At 38.3% G+C, this 15447-nt stretch overlaps 1 protein-coding gene across 3 annotated transcripts in view; it reads right to left on the bottom strand.

Moving 5' to 3' along the window:
• Nucleotides 1-6334: 6334 nt before the first annotated feature.
• The window catches only part of LOC146057392 (gamma-aminobutyric acid receptor subunit gamma-3), a 487036-nt gene continuing 477923 nt past the window's right edge, over nt 6335-15447 (bottom strand). For all 3 annotated transcript variants that reach the window (XM_083168580.1, XM_083168579.1, XM_083168581.1), the window contains 2 exons: nt 13588-13784; nt 6335-7562 (listed from right to left, as the gene is read on the bottom strand). In XM_083168580.1, the coding sequence (XP_083024706.1) occupies nt 7284-7562; nt 13588-13784 (476 nt within the window). In that variant the 3' untranslated portion in view covers nt 6335-7283. The remainder of the gene's footprint in view (nt 7563-13587; nt 13785-15447) is intronic.

Genomic DNA, 15447 nt, shown 5'->3' with positions numbered 1-15447 from the left:
TGGAACGCAAGCTGCCGGGGTTGTCATGGTAACCAAGCGGCTGTGAAGACGCGGCGCTCTCGTGCTGCTGAAAATACAAAAATAAGGTGGAGACATATCAACGTATACGTATATAAATGAAAAGACATGTGGGGTGGAAACATTACAACTCTTAAGGACCACATTGGTCGAATCGATGCATGTGGGTTACTAGAAATGTGATCGTGTCTCTACTGTGGGCTAAAATTAAAGTTAAAAGATTGGCCGTGCCTGCACGCAAGTACAGCATAAGGTGCAGCAATTATCGGGGGTAATCTTAAGTCAGATTCAGGTTTATATACGGGGCATCTTTGGTTGATAGCGCAAGGAGGCGGAGGGTAAATATCAGAGGGGAAGGGGGCGTAGTCACAGGTACCACATCTAAGGTACCACAACTAAGGGGTAGCTGGGGATCAGGTCGGACCACCTGTTGTATCCCAATAAGTTCATGGTATAGCATGTCATATACAGATCAGTGTCCTGTATTATAAGAAAATTTAAAGGGATAGCAAGAGTACAAGCAGAGAGAAGAAACAGCACACCTGTAGGTATGTTGTCACATACATCACTGGGTCTGGCGGTGTCAAAACCCTGTTTCCAGGGCATATACACTGTAACCACAGTGGTTTTGCATGTTATTTACACAGAAAAAAATTTAAAAGGGATAGAAAGACGAAGCGGAGAGGAAGAAAAAGCACACAACATGGTAGCTAGTCACGTATTATGGTGTGACATGTTCACAACGTCAAGGATAATATAAAGGGATAGCGAGAATTTAAGCGGAGAGAAAAAAACAAGCACACATATCGGGACCATAGTCCCATGAGTCGGTGGCTCAGCTGATAACCGAACCCTATACCAGGGAGATAATATCCGTACACGGCATTTACAAGTACATTAGAAAGAAAATAGCAGGGATAGAAAGATGAAGCGGAGAGGAAAAAAAAGCACACGTATTTTATCAACTGGACCAGTCATAGTTCCAATAGAGGAATAGAGGCATGGCAAGAGTGTCACCACCAATGAGGCCCAGTGTGTTTCTGATTCAAGGCATATGGGGCAGTTACCAGACAGGTGTGATGTCAAGTCCCTTCTCAGGGCATATACATCAATCTTCCTCGTCTGGAATGTGCCTGCACCCGTCTAAATTGAGGCGTCTACAAAAACAAGTTCAAGGAAAGTTTCTCATTGAGTCCATGTGGGCTCATGGAATTCAGTCTATGGATCCATAAAACTTCGCGTTTCAGCAATGTGCCGTGTCTGTCCCCTCCTCTCAAGTTTTCGGGTATGTGGTCCAAGATCATATGTTTTAGGCTTGCTAATGGATGTCCTTTCTCTGCGAAGTGTCTGGCCACTGGTTGGTCGTTATCTTTGTTCTTGCCGAGAAGGGCCTTGGAGATGGCAGATCTATGCAGGGCCATTCTGACCCTTAACGTGCGGATTATTAATTATTTGCATTAGTTCATAATATGCTACACCACATTTGAGCTATATGAAAAGATTTATATAAACTGCAAGTGGCCACTTGTGACAATTGGAGCTGGCTTCTGATATTAGTGTTTCTCTTTTCTTTAGAATCACAATGTAACAAGTCAGGTTTTTGGAATGAGATGAATATGCAGTAGGAGTAGGGTGACAGAGTTCCTTGGAAAATTGGAATGTGAATGCTGGAAACTGTGGTTCCACTTACTTTGCTGGGTGAACTGCAGCCGCCAGCCGCACTCAGTCAGAGGCCCCGTCCTGGACCGGACATCAGCACTCATCACGAGTGTGCAGCCGGTGGTGTCTGCGTGCCCGATGTGGGAGGGAATGGTCACCAGACAGCAGGGGGACGGTGAACCACACCTGCCCACGGCTTGATCACAATGATGGAACTTTGCTCAATGCTCGTGGCTGCTTTTCCCTCCATCGCGGTCTTTGGCATTGAAAATGCAGGGAGCTTTGTGCGATATGCATTGTTGGACGCCTGGAACTGAAGTGTGAAGTTAACCTCTCCTTTTTCTGGTATAACGTGTAGTGGCCAGTCAGTTTAGATCTGGGGTAGCCAATCCTAGTCCTCGAGAGCTACCAACAGTGCATGTTTTGCAGGTCTCCTCACAGAATCACAAGTGAGCTAATTAGCTCCATCTGTGTATCTTTTAAAATGTGTCAGTGATTAATGAGTGCACCTGTGCAGCAGCTAGGTTGTCTGGAAAATGTGAACCGTTGGTAGCTCTCGAGGGCTAGGGTTGGCTACCACTGGTTTAGATCCTCTGATGCATTTCGCTCCACCTGGGGCTTTCTCAAAGAGTGACACTTGAACATTTATTTTATGATATTATCTGCCTTTAATTGAAACCTTTTGCTGTGACCTACACTGTGATGCTACACTGTTTCATTTAAAGCTATATCTTATGCTGCCCATACACTTATGAGATATTGCATGAAATCATTCAATTTCGACCATATCTGGCCGATAAATAGAATGATTGTATGCAATTTTAAGGGACGATTTGACACGATGCCCGGGCACGCCATCGAATGTTGCATCGATAGATCTTATGTTCTGCACATAAAATCTATTGCATTGCAGGAGCAATTGCATGTGGTTATTCAACCACATGCGATCGCTCAAATGCAATTTGCCAGTGGGGGGCAGAGGGAATGCTTTCAGCAGTGTGGGGTTTGGGGAGGTTGGGCTGTAGGGACCACTGGTGGTGTGGGAGAGGGCGGACAGAGGGCGGCAGAGTAGCATAGTGCAACGCTACTCCGCCAACCCTCTTCCAGCACCCAATGTGCCATCTCAAGATGGCATGTGACATAAGATGCTGAAAGGGGGCACCTTTTGCACCAGAAGATGCGATCGGATTCTATGGACAATGCACTTTGATGTTGCATCGAATCGGATCACAAGTGTATGGGTAGCATAACACTACACACTATGGCTTTGTGTGTCTCCATTAATGTTTCTGTAAACTGGTATTTATTTAACAATTTTACTGCTGCTGTCACCTACAAAGTGATATCATCTGGATTATGCAAATCTCATATCACGTTTTATTTCTTAAAAGCATATGTTCCCCACTGGTTCCCTAGTTTACATGTAGATTAACAAAAAGCCAAATATATGTTCTCTTGGCAGAATATATAATTAATACAGAAACTAATGCAATAGAAGATAATGAGTGCAGACTAAAGGGAATAAACAAACTTGGTTTATATGATTATCTCATAATCAGAAAGTTATTTTGGCAAAAGGACAGAAAATTAATTATAGGAATGCAATTTGTGCTACTTTTTGGGAAAGAAATGAGAGAAAACTGAAAGAGAGTTTCACCCTTGTCCTCGAGGTGAATACAGGGAAAAATGTAAGATGAAATAAAATGCTTTTATGTTCTGAAGTGTTTATAACAAGAGGCTCTACCTAAGATTTCATGAGTTTGGAGCTGCACTGTTGCTGCGTGACAATCACCGTTTATCTATAATTTTGAGATTTTCCCAGAAGTAAATTTTGAATACGTACATTTGCACTACCCAAAACATTTCTCATATAACCTCAAACATTTTGTTGACCTGAACTCATCCTTTGGCTTCCTATGAAGCTGCTAAAGAAATCATTTTTGTAATCTTTCTTTGAAAACCTTGTTCTTAATTCTTATGGCATGAAATATTTTCAGAAGAAAACAGGCTTGATAATCCATTAATGCAGGATTAAAAACCACACCATGAACAAATATACTTTAAGTAGTTAAAAGTTTGTCAAAATGATGGCTTAGTCCCTATCTGCACCTACCTCCAATCTCTGCCTTCACAGCTCCCTCTGTCCATATCCAGGAAATTTGAAACATATTATTTTGGTTTCACTTTCTGTTAAGGAGTAATTTGGTCCATCTAGTGGTCACTGGCGGTAATTTACCTTAAAAAGGTGAGGTGGAATTAGCCTTTTATATAGAGTGATTACCCCAAATAATAAATGTATCATACAGATGGTGTGCTCTCCATCCAGCCAGGGGTTGGCGATTCTATCACCAGCCCCCACCAGCCATCTCCAGGGGGTGCACATGCACAAGATGCTCGTGCGCCCCCTGGCAATGGAGCTCCCCACCACCATCGCCATTGACGGTCCCCATAGCTGCCCTGAACCCCCCTAACTCTGCCCACCTCCCTTTAGCGGAGACAGGCAGGGTCCCGCCGCCGAGCTGCCGAGAGAATGGTCTGATGGAGTCCCTCTCTGCCAGCGCTCACCAGCGGGGACGTTCTGGCGAGGGCTCCATCTGTAGGAACTTAAGCTACTATAAATATAATACCTCTCTCTCTTTTTTTCTTTCTCTCTGCCTTCTCTCCAAATCCTTATTATTATTATTATTATTATTATTATTATTATTATTATTATTATTATTATTATAGTATCAATTGTCCCACACAGCTCTGAATTCACCTGGGTGGGAATATTGAATAACAATTGTGTCTGATGGTGGAGAACACTTTGGAAGCTACAGAAAGGTACAGTAGAAGCACAATCAGCCATTACAGAATATAAACAAATACATTTTCATCTATCAAAGATGTTATATTATGACAGAAGAAAGCTGAGAAATACAATTTCAATGAGTCAATGAAGAAATCTTAAAACCATCACATGCTGGCAACTATCACTTTACCTTTTACCATAGCAATCCTTAGAAGGTTTTCACCTTTGAGACGCAAGTCCTTTCTTTTACTTATCTAAAAGCTTGGATGATTTTTTTTGTATGTTACTTTTACACTGTGCTGGATTGAGGACAGAGCCACGACTCTTGTTACTCACATGAAGCTGTTGTACCTAAGAAGTCTACTAAACTCACCAAAGGAGAAACAGAGATAACAACAGCAGTGACAATTGAACTTACTGGTACCAGTAGCTGAACTGAGATTGCTTTTTTGTAGATCTTTGAAACAGTTCCGTTTCTATTGCAATGACACTTCTCTCAGTGGCATAACTAAGGCTCCGCAGCCCCAGCAATGGCGGGGGGAGCTGGCTCCACAAGGGTGCAGGGACATAATGCAATGACCCGTGGGAGCCAGGGGAAGGTTTTATCAGTAAAATTGCAGCCGCTGCCGAACATGAGAAAGTCATGTGCACTGTCTTAATCTGCAGCATGGCTGAGTTGGCAGGAGTTGCTAAGTGTACGCAGCATGGATGGTCTGAGCCTGGGAGCAGGAAACAAGATGTTGTGTGTGCTTTGCCTCTGCTGCCCACAGCATTCAAGCGCTCAGCCATTGAAGCCGTATAATCAGCAGAAGCCGCATTCTAAAGAGCTCTGGCTTCCTGATCCTCCCAGCAGCTCTGTCCCTGCTCATTATCTGCTGGAGGCACAGTGGACGTCAGCCTGAACACCACCAGGGTGAGTTAATTAAATGAGAGAGGAACAGGCGATATGGGGAGGCAGGAAGGAGGTGGAAGCCCTAGCCTGTGCCCGGCTTCTATCTCTCTCTCAGTGGCCCAGAGAGCTGTCCCTAATGTCACAGTCACATCACTTATGCCAGTGCCTGGCAAGTAGTGGCTGTGTTATATAGCAACTTTATACTGCCCAGGGCAGCCAGGCAGAGACCTCCCTAGTCAGTGTGTCCTGCAGCCAAATGACCCCCTATCCTTGACCTCGCCCTAAATTTAACCTCCAACCCTACAGCGGGGGGGGGGGGGCACTAAAGAGATTTTTGGCTGGGGGGCGCAAAATTTCAAGTTACACCACTGACTTCTCTGCTTGAATAATGACAAGACTTTAGCTGTTCTATATATGTGAGATGGTGATCAAGTGTTAGGCATGGCACAGAGCTGATTCAAAATGCAGTTACCTCTACTGATTTCCTTCCAGTTCTGCTTGTTCATTGCATTTTATCGAGCCAATAAAATATGTTATTGTGCTACTTAATTCTAGCCATATGAAAAGCAGGACAAAAGAAGTACAAATCTATTTATTTATAAAGCAAATTGCTCATCAACAATGATAGAGATAAATGTAAACTGTTAAAACATGGGTGTAAGTGGGGCTTTTCTTACATCTGTTCTATTACAATACATGAAGCTGATAGGCATCCAAGCATTGAGCAGACTGGGGGTGTAAACTGTAATCTGACACTATTTTCTATGTAATTTAAGTAAATTTGGCAAGATCGGAGGCCTGGTAGACATATAATAATAAAGTGGTTTAGAGAGTAGTAGTGCTGATGTTAATAGCTCACACTGTAGCTCTTTTGCTTCCTAATACTTGCAATGCAATGTCTGTTACCACTTCATCCCCTTGATGTCCTGTAACAGCTGAATATGAAATAAACAACACAGTTTTATAAAATATAGTAAATATAAAAAAGCGTTTATTTTGTTTTGTCTTTTCATATATCTGTTAAGTCAGATTTAAGATGCCAATGTGACATAGGACAAAAGACATTGATAATTATGGGGGGAAAGCTAGCATCGTGCTGAAATCCTAGAGAAACTGTTTTGTTCTCTTTAATTATTTGTGACTTATAAGGAGTACGTAATATATAAATAGTGTCTTTGTAAGCCATGTCTTAGCAGTAAAAAATGAATTTGCTCTAGAACTAATTTTATTTTAAATCTGTGTTCTCAGATTTCTTAGATAGAAATAGAATTTTAAGGCAGATAAGAACCACATACCACATCTATTCTGCCTGTATCTTCCTAAAAACATCCTACAGTATGTCATCCTCTGGTATTTTCAGACCTATTCCAAGCCGTTTACTAACACCTACAAAAGCTATGTCACCTTCTAATTAGATCATTTTAAGTATATTTTACCTAAAAGTGCTACCTTCCATCAGATTCTAGGCTTACTGTAGATCATATTGAATTTGCTAAAATACTGCAATGTATTTTCGGTTTACAAAATAAACATGGCTTTCATTAACATTTTTCGTTTTTGAAATAATTCTTTTTAAATTGATAATAAAAAATGTTATTTTTTTTATAGAAATTAAATGATGCAATGATATTTTTCAATACTTTTTTTTATCATACAATATAATTTGATGATATCTTTCCAGTATAATTTTCTATGCCAAATATAGATTTCAGTATATAAGAATTAATAAGCATTGTGGTAAAAAGTAGTTAGGCATTTCACACTTAAACTCTTTAAATAGAGTCCTTGTTTCTTATTCAGTCCCCAATAAACTCATACCAAAGAATTTCCTGGTGAGTGTGAGGACGAAAAGTCTTTTATATCCTCTGGATATTGTTTTTGTTGGACTAATTCAAATAAAAGCAGTCTTCACAATGTGAGTCTTTATAGGTAGAGGTATCCAACCCAGTATACAAGGTTAAACAGCAAGAATGATGTTGGAAAAAAGACTCTGGAGTATGAGTCCAATTCTAGAAGGTCTATATGTATCCGACCTCTCCTCCATGAGCCAGATTTACATTCATCATAGCAACAGAAGAAGCTCTGACAGTCTTTACCATCCAAACACTCATAGACACATGTCTCTTCAAATTCTTGCCAGTACATGGCATTGTTCAGAGTAATGACTGTTGGTGGAGGTCTTATATCCAGTACAGAATAATTCTAAAAGACAAACAAAATTAACTATGGTTATTTGATAGACCATAATATATATCCAATGTTTTATAGACGTCTATAAATAGATATATACTTATTATTATTTTACATTTACTTTTTTATAAATGAAAATGTAAATTGTAGAGCTCAATAAAAAAGATACAATTATGCCAATCTCCAGATAATACAAAAACATGCCAAAGTAGACATTTGCCCCTCTCAAAAACCTTTTAGTTACTGAAGAGCTTGTGTACTATTGTACACACAGATTCCATTGATGATTTATTGTATCTTTTTGTATTATACCATGAATTACCTAGTCTTAGTAGTTCTATACTTGGTATTGCATGATTTGAACTGTAGCACAATATTGGAATCTCTGCTGAGATGATGGTATTTTGTATTATCTACAGATGAAGTCGCACTCACTGGATCTCCAGTGCTCACTCCTGTTTGTCACATTAAATTTGCACTTGCGGTGCCGAATCACCAAGCTGCATTATCACTTCTCAGCAATCCACAGGAGTGAATTAAATGCAAGAGCATGACAATGTGATCGCACCAATCACCACAGGAGTTGCCTGTAGCAAATGGCGTGTCAATGATGAGTGTGGATACATCTGTATGTGGTCATTCTTTTTTCCTTTGCAGGTTTATTAATCCATTGTCTAATTCCAAAGCCATACTATTTTAATGAAAATAAATGATGGTAGCTCAGCACACAGTACCGTACAGTATGTGCATATAGTGAACTACCATAGAACGTTCACATATGGAGGTTATTAGCTTACCTTGATCAAAATGGTCAAACATTCTACTACAGTATATCATTAATTTGCTTCCATTAATATATACTAAATTAATATGTTACAACCCCAGCCTCAAAATCTAAACATAAGAACAATCACATACATTAATACATTATTATTTTATGAAATAAAGTAAACATAAAAATAATAATACAATTTATGTAAATAATCTTGTTATCTTTATATGCATGTTTTACAGTTTTAATTTGTTAACCTACACATATGCATATATAACTAACAGAACCTTAAACTCTTTCATCTAAACAGATTTTTGCTTGGTATGACCAGGATGGGCTTTATTGTTCTAGTGACTGATTTTCTATATTGTATTGTGTATGATATACGTATGTGCACTAAAATAAATTGCTTAGCCATAGCTTCTTATTGCTGGATAGGGCAGGGTGTTTACTGAATTTTAATAAAATTATGTAAAAAGGGGTGTTTACACCATTTTCACTTTATTTTAGCATCATTTCAATGTATTCAAGTGATTTTTCCCCCCCAAACCCTTTTATTTGCATTTTAAAGTAACCAGATTGCATTTCCCATACTTAAAATGGGAAATGCGAAACTGGCTGAATTTATTTACAGGTTTTTAAAAAAAAATACTGCAGTGAGCCCAGTGATAAAAAACAACAGGTTCAGCGAACGTTATAACAGTTCTCACTGCTGTATGCCTACCTATGCACATGTTTCTTTGCCCCTATTCAGAGAAAGCTGTGTAGTGACTGATTAGTGTGACCGGCTATGTGTGGACACACAGGTAATTAGCTTGTGTGTCCAATAGACACTTTTTTAAAGAAGTTTAATGCTGTAATGGTAAAGATATTTTAGTCCCTGTCTTTGTTAGCTAATATACATAATGGCAGAAGTTTAAGAACATACTGCAGTTATTTAGAACTCCTGCTTACTTCAGTTCGACAATGTACTGAGACTTGTTTCAAAGAGCACACACTTTCTATAATAGGCCAGTTCATAATTTCAAAAAGAACAGAGTAATAATAATACTGTAGGTTTTATGTTTAACCTGCAACCAAGAATGAACATACTGTATGCATCTATCTGGTATAGATGGGAGTCAGCCAAGTCCCAATATCAAAGTCAAGTGTGGAGATGAAACTATGTCCATTGTTAGTTATAGAAAGTTATTGAATGTTAGTGGACACTTTTAGAATGTGCATTTAGCTTGTACAACAAAATACAGATACAGATGCATGGTACGCGTATCTGTATTTTGCTTAATCTCAGTCATCGGTGCTCATGAATAAAAACACACCACCACCTGTTTTATGGAAACAAGAACATAAAAACTTAAAGCAAGAAAATATAAATTCCATATGAGATACAAAGTAGAAAAATTACTTGGCATTGTAAAAAACAAACAAAAAAACACAAACCCCACAGGCTAATGAATTTCTGTAAATCATCCTACAGAAATGCAGGTACCTTCTCTATTAAATACAGTATGTAGTGCATATAGAAAGCAACTTACTGTAATTATTTACAGTAAATCTATATATATATATATATATATATATATATATATATATATATATATATATATATATGGGGGGGTGTCCAGTGTGCGCTCTTGTAGTACCACCTAGCCGCAAACTTGTAGTATCAAATCGACGTGGTCCAAACACCACTTGTATCCACTCCAAAAGAGATTTCAAAGATTTTAAAATGACAACGAAGACCTCGATTATAAAAGCAATTCTTTATTAGAAGCCCAGCGCGTTTCGTCTACACGACTTCATCAGGGGCATGGCATGGCCAAACTAAGCCTGATATCCAGATACTGATAATAATGGTAATAGACAATATTTATTGGATTGAACAATCAGTTAAAATCAGTAAAGGTACAGATGGAAGATTATGACAATGTAGTAAAATAGGGATATATTTTCCTTCAAAGTTGGACGAAAAGGAACATATAGCCGTAAAAGTAAAATCTAAATAGTCTGGATAATCTAAAAGTGGATAATAGTCTGGATAATAACCCACAATCGTGGGAAACCTCTTCTCTTGCACTTAGCGGAAAGAAAAAAGAATGAAGTCCACAATAGGGGAATGAAGATGTTCACTCTACTGCAAACCGAATGTCCACAGGGCCGAAATGTCGACCAAATATGATGTCCTGATATTGAATTTGTGAATGAACACGTTGTTTTTGCACATTCTCAGTGCTGGTGAGTGCCTTTTCTACAATGATATACATATATATATATACACATACCAATTTCCTGTATTATGTTTTATTTTATAATGGGGATTAGTCATTAGATTGATACAATATAACTAAAGAAAACATCTCCCAATTTCCAATAAATTATTCATTCATGCAGAAAGTGTGATTTATTTATTGGTACTCTGGGCTTTTACATTTGGAAAGATATGTCTGCTTAAGCAATATGAGCTTTTTTGTTTTATTAATAAGGTTAGCAATTTCTAACAGATATTGTATAAACTGCTGGGAATTGCTCTAAAAATAACTATTAATTACTGTACTGCGGCTACCTACTCACTTGCATGTTATGTATCTGCTATGAGATGAAGTCAAAACATAATGCCTGCAGACCTATACATTTTTTATTGTTGATCCATTTTTAATTTCTTTTGTTATTCCATTCATATATGTATTTTTTTTGTATATTACGTTAGTTGACAATTCACATATTGTACTACATTTTATTTTAAGCTTGTCAGTCCTGCATTGTTAAGTGTTGTGATAATGAATATTATTTATTCCACAAATCGATATGAGCTAAAGAAATCTAGACTACTTGGCACATTTATTACAGATTTAGCAGGTTGTCATAGGATTTTATTGTCTTTTGTCAACCATATGCAATTTTATTAAAGAATTACAAATGGCAGCAGACACATGCTACATACTGCCTGGCTAGTAACACTCAGTAATAAATTAACTCATATGTATTAAGCCTCAGGCAGAATGTCTTTACACTTGAGAGGTAGTATTCCTATGATACAATTTAACATGACATTCATTATAGTTTTTGTTTTTAATATAGTGTATAAGCACACTGGCTTTTAGCATTGAGCAAAGAGCGTGTGTAGATGCCAATCAATATTTTAATTGGTGACATCTGGAGTGTGCATGCAGGGTGCTAAAATCTGTTTGTGCAATATGTGTTAGTAAGTGGTTATTAGCATTTAGAAACAGATGTAAATAATCTACCACAGACACTTTGTGCTAAATTTACACTAAGCTTCTAAAAATTAGAAAAAAAAGATGATTTTGCCCAAAGCAACCAATCAAATTCTCCCTTTCATTTCTCTATTGCATCCTAGAAAATGATAGAAAGAATCTGGTTACTATGGGCAACATTACTTCTTTTCATTTTTAGAAGCATTAGTAAATTTACCCCTAAGCGTAATGCTAGACAAAACCACATACTTTACTGTATCATGGCACATTAGACAGACTTATTAAATATATTTGGTTGGTATAAAAGTTAATGGGAGAAGGTGGCAATAGTGCTAAAATATCTGGAGGGTACTTGTTCAAAAATGCTTGAATACCAGTTTAATTCATGACTCACGACATCTACTCTCAGCCATTGACATGCCCAGTTCCCCCCCCCTATTGTGCACATGCACAAGGAGATGCCAGGGCTGCTTAACAGTCCTAGTCCATCCCTAATCACCGGAAGTCAAAATTAAGTAGTGTAACAGCTTTGTACATTAAAAAGGTAGTGCATTATTTTAAATAAAGACTTATTAAATACCAGCTCACTAATTTATAAAATTAATAAGATCTTTATTATTATCCATGTGGTCATTGGGACATTAACTACAGAAGATATTGAGAGAAAAAACAAGTATAATGCAGCAAGGACTTTAACAGTGTCCATTCAAGGTCCTTCCAGTTGTCGTCCTTGCCATTGCCTGATTTATCTTGGCCATCATTCTAGACTGACTTTTATCTGTGAATGGGGAAAAATCATTCTATGGTCAGCAACCATACAGTAGAATGATTTTTCACCCATGCGGCTACATGTGAGGAGCGTATACATCGTGGGGATTTGAGCCGGGGGGGGGGGGGGGATTCAGGCAATGCCTAACTGTTCACTAGGCTGCAAACATATGCAGCATAGCAAACAGGTCTGAATCAGATCCAGTGAGTCCAATACAAAAATTGTGGCATATCTATAATGGGTGCGATGTGCACCCAGGACCCTGGTTCAGAGGGCCAAACACCATAAACTCTGCACTGATTGCTTTACTTAGTTAGTGTCCACCATAATCACAGGTCTCCAGCATTAGCTTCAGAAATATGTTGCCAGCAACATATATCTGTAGACGCCAACAATGATTATGCACAGATACATGTTTACAAAGACTATGCTGGAAATGCACTCATGCATACATAACTCTGGCACAGTGCTAACATTATAGAATACCATATAACTCCCAAAATTCTTGAAGTTCTTGTGTGGTCACATGTGCGTGTCTTGGGTGCTTGTCCAGAAAACATAGGTGTGTATCCAGTGCCACTCTCCAGTGGACAGACGCCATGCACATGTGCACAGAATCTATTCACCGCTTGCACTGCTGCGCAAAGCAGTGCATGAGAGGTGCTCCAAGCCTCGTCCCCCATAGCAAAACACTGCAGCCCATGGGTAGGACAAATGCCCAAAAAGCAGGACTGTCTACCCAAAACTGGAACAGTTATGGGTACATTTACTTTGTGTGAGTTCTATTGAAGTTGGGATGGGATTCAGATTCTACCTTCTAGAAAGTGCTAACTAAATAAGTAGAATCTCGACAATGGTAAGGTCGAAAGTCAAAATGTCGACAAAGTCAAAATGTGTTGACTTTCCAACCATGTCGACCTTAGCCATCTTGACCTATTTCATGTTGACCTAATCCATATTGACTTTCAGTGGTCAACCCAATGCATGTCCATCTAATATGGGTCGACTTAATGACCGTATCCGTTGATATCTGATTTTAAAATATGATTGATAAGTATTGTTCATATTTGTGTCACCAATCTATATCACTTTAATCCTTTCACAGGTGTCTGACAAAAAAACCATTAGGTCTTAAAGTAAAGGTCTTTTTTTGAGAAATGATCTATTTTGCTTGGCCGCAATGCATCTGACCTGACATGCACCTGCCAAGCTCCACTGCTTGCTCAGTATTATTTTTTATACATACAAGATTCAAGAAAGGTTGAAGCAAAAATATCTTACCGATTTTTTCTTCTTTTTACTTCTAGGCTTTTTACAACTTGAGTAGTAATTGAGTGCTGCATACTCCATCAATGCGGCAAATACAAATAAGAAACAGACAGTCACAAATAGATCCATGGCAGTGACATACGAAACTCTTGGTAAGGATTTTCTTGCTATGGTGCTCAGTGTTGTCATTGTTAATACTGTGGTGATGCCTGAATGTAAAAAATAAAGCCACAATAAAGATTTTACATACTGATAAAAAAACTGTATCTGAAAGATTTAAACAAAAAGTATGATTAAATGAAGAGTTGCACAGCCAGTCATCCAGCTCCTGCCTCTCATGTTACAGGCTGAGTCTGAAAAATAACAGGTAGGAGCTGATTGGATAGTTGTTTATCACTCCATTTCTTCACTTTTCAAAACTTGATACATCTGGCCCTAAGTATAAAATTCTCTTGCACATATTAGAGTGATGCATATCCTTACACAGGCAATTGTATCTCTCTCAATGGGGCCGATTCAGACCAGACCGCATGGTTGCGAATGTGCAGTGCCCAGCGATCATATAGATGCTGCCGCACTATAGTGAAATCCCACCTTGCAAATGAATGTGTATGCCATGCAAATAGATGTGTATAGCTAGAGAACACTTTGCAGCCTCGGGACAATGTCTAAATCTATTTGTAAGATTCTCACCATCAAATAATTTTTTCACTGATCACCAACTACAATATATACAGTGGAGTAGTGTTTATATAGCTTCCCTTTGTTTATGCAAGTAGATTTCACTCATGCTTGAAGCTTTTAATTTGTGGCCATAAATAATCAAATGGCTATTTTTCTGAGACAGCTGTATTCCTTATTAATTGGTTTTCATCATAATTACCTACTTCCTGGCGGCCCCATGCAGGAGATGGCAGTTAGGTTGTACTGGTGGCACAGGGGCATGGACAGCATTGAAAAGCCAGGGCAGGACTACAATGATGCAATGTAGTGGGAATCACATCATTAACAATAAATTTGTTCAAGTCAAGGTTGGACGAACACTTTTTGGCTAAAAATATCCAGGGCTACTCACAATAAATAAGGGGAACAATTGTAATAACTAAATATAATGATATCTAGGGTGAATTAGCTTAATTAGGTTGAACTTGATGGACGAAAGTCTTTATTCAGCCTTACCTACTATGTATTAACCTCCCCTGATCCACTTTCTATGGCAGCTACTGGGAGGTTCTGGAGACTCTGAGAGTGTGGTGAGGCTGATTCTAGCAGGTTTGCCTACATTATGGGGGTATCAGGTATTCTTTTGGCATCACCAAAAGATTTTTGATAGCCTTCTGTTAAATATGGTTCACATTTCCTTTTTCACTGCCCTTCTAAATTTGCTTGTGCTCTTGTGCATTTTTTTTACTCTAGATTACCTTTTTTAATTATCTGTGAAATCCTCATTTTCACATAGCTCTCCCTCTGTTACTTCATAAAACTACCATTCTACAATGTAACACATTTGGTGGCAAGAAAATATTATAGCCTGGTACTGCTATATGTGATTCATATATAAGCTATACATGCATATAAAGTGTTAGTCATTGAGACAACACTCAGGACACTTTTTATGGACAAGTGAATCAAAACAACTTTATTGAAGATAACACAATTTAAAAGTATATGAAATAATCTTCAAGGTGACTTAACACACATGCTGAGTTCCCATATTGTCTGCACTAAAAAATCATTGCTTGGACATATATTCTTGGATAACCCTTTATGTGCTGAGTCTTAACTAACCATTGGAAAAGCCTTTGCTGATAGTCGAACAGATTTTTACAAAGTGCACTGAAACTATACAATTGACATAAATCAAGATAATAG

This window comes from Crinia signifera, chromosome 2 (assembly GCF_055691185.1).
Source record: "Crinia signifera chromosome 2, ASM5569118v1, whole genome shotgun sequence".
Taxonomy (NCBI): Eukaryota; Metazoa; Chordata; class Amphibia; order Anura; family Myobatrachidae; genus Crinia; species Crinia signifera.
The sequence above is the reverse complement of the archived record's forward strand: the minus strand, read 5'-3'. Positions and strand labels throughout refer to the sequence as shown.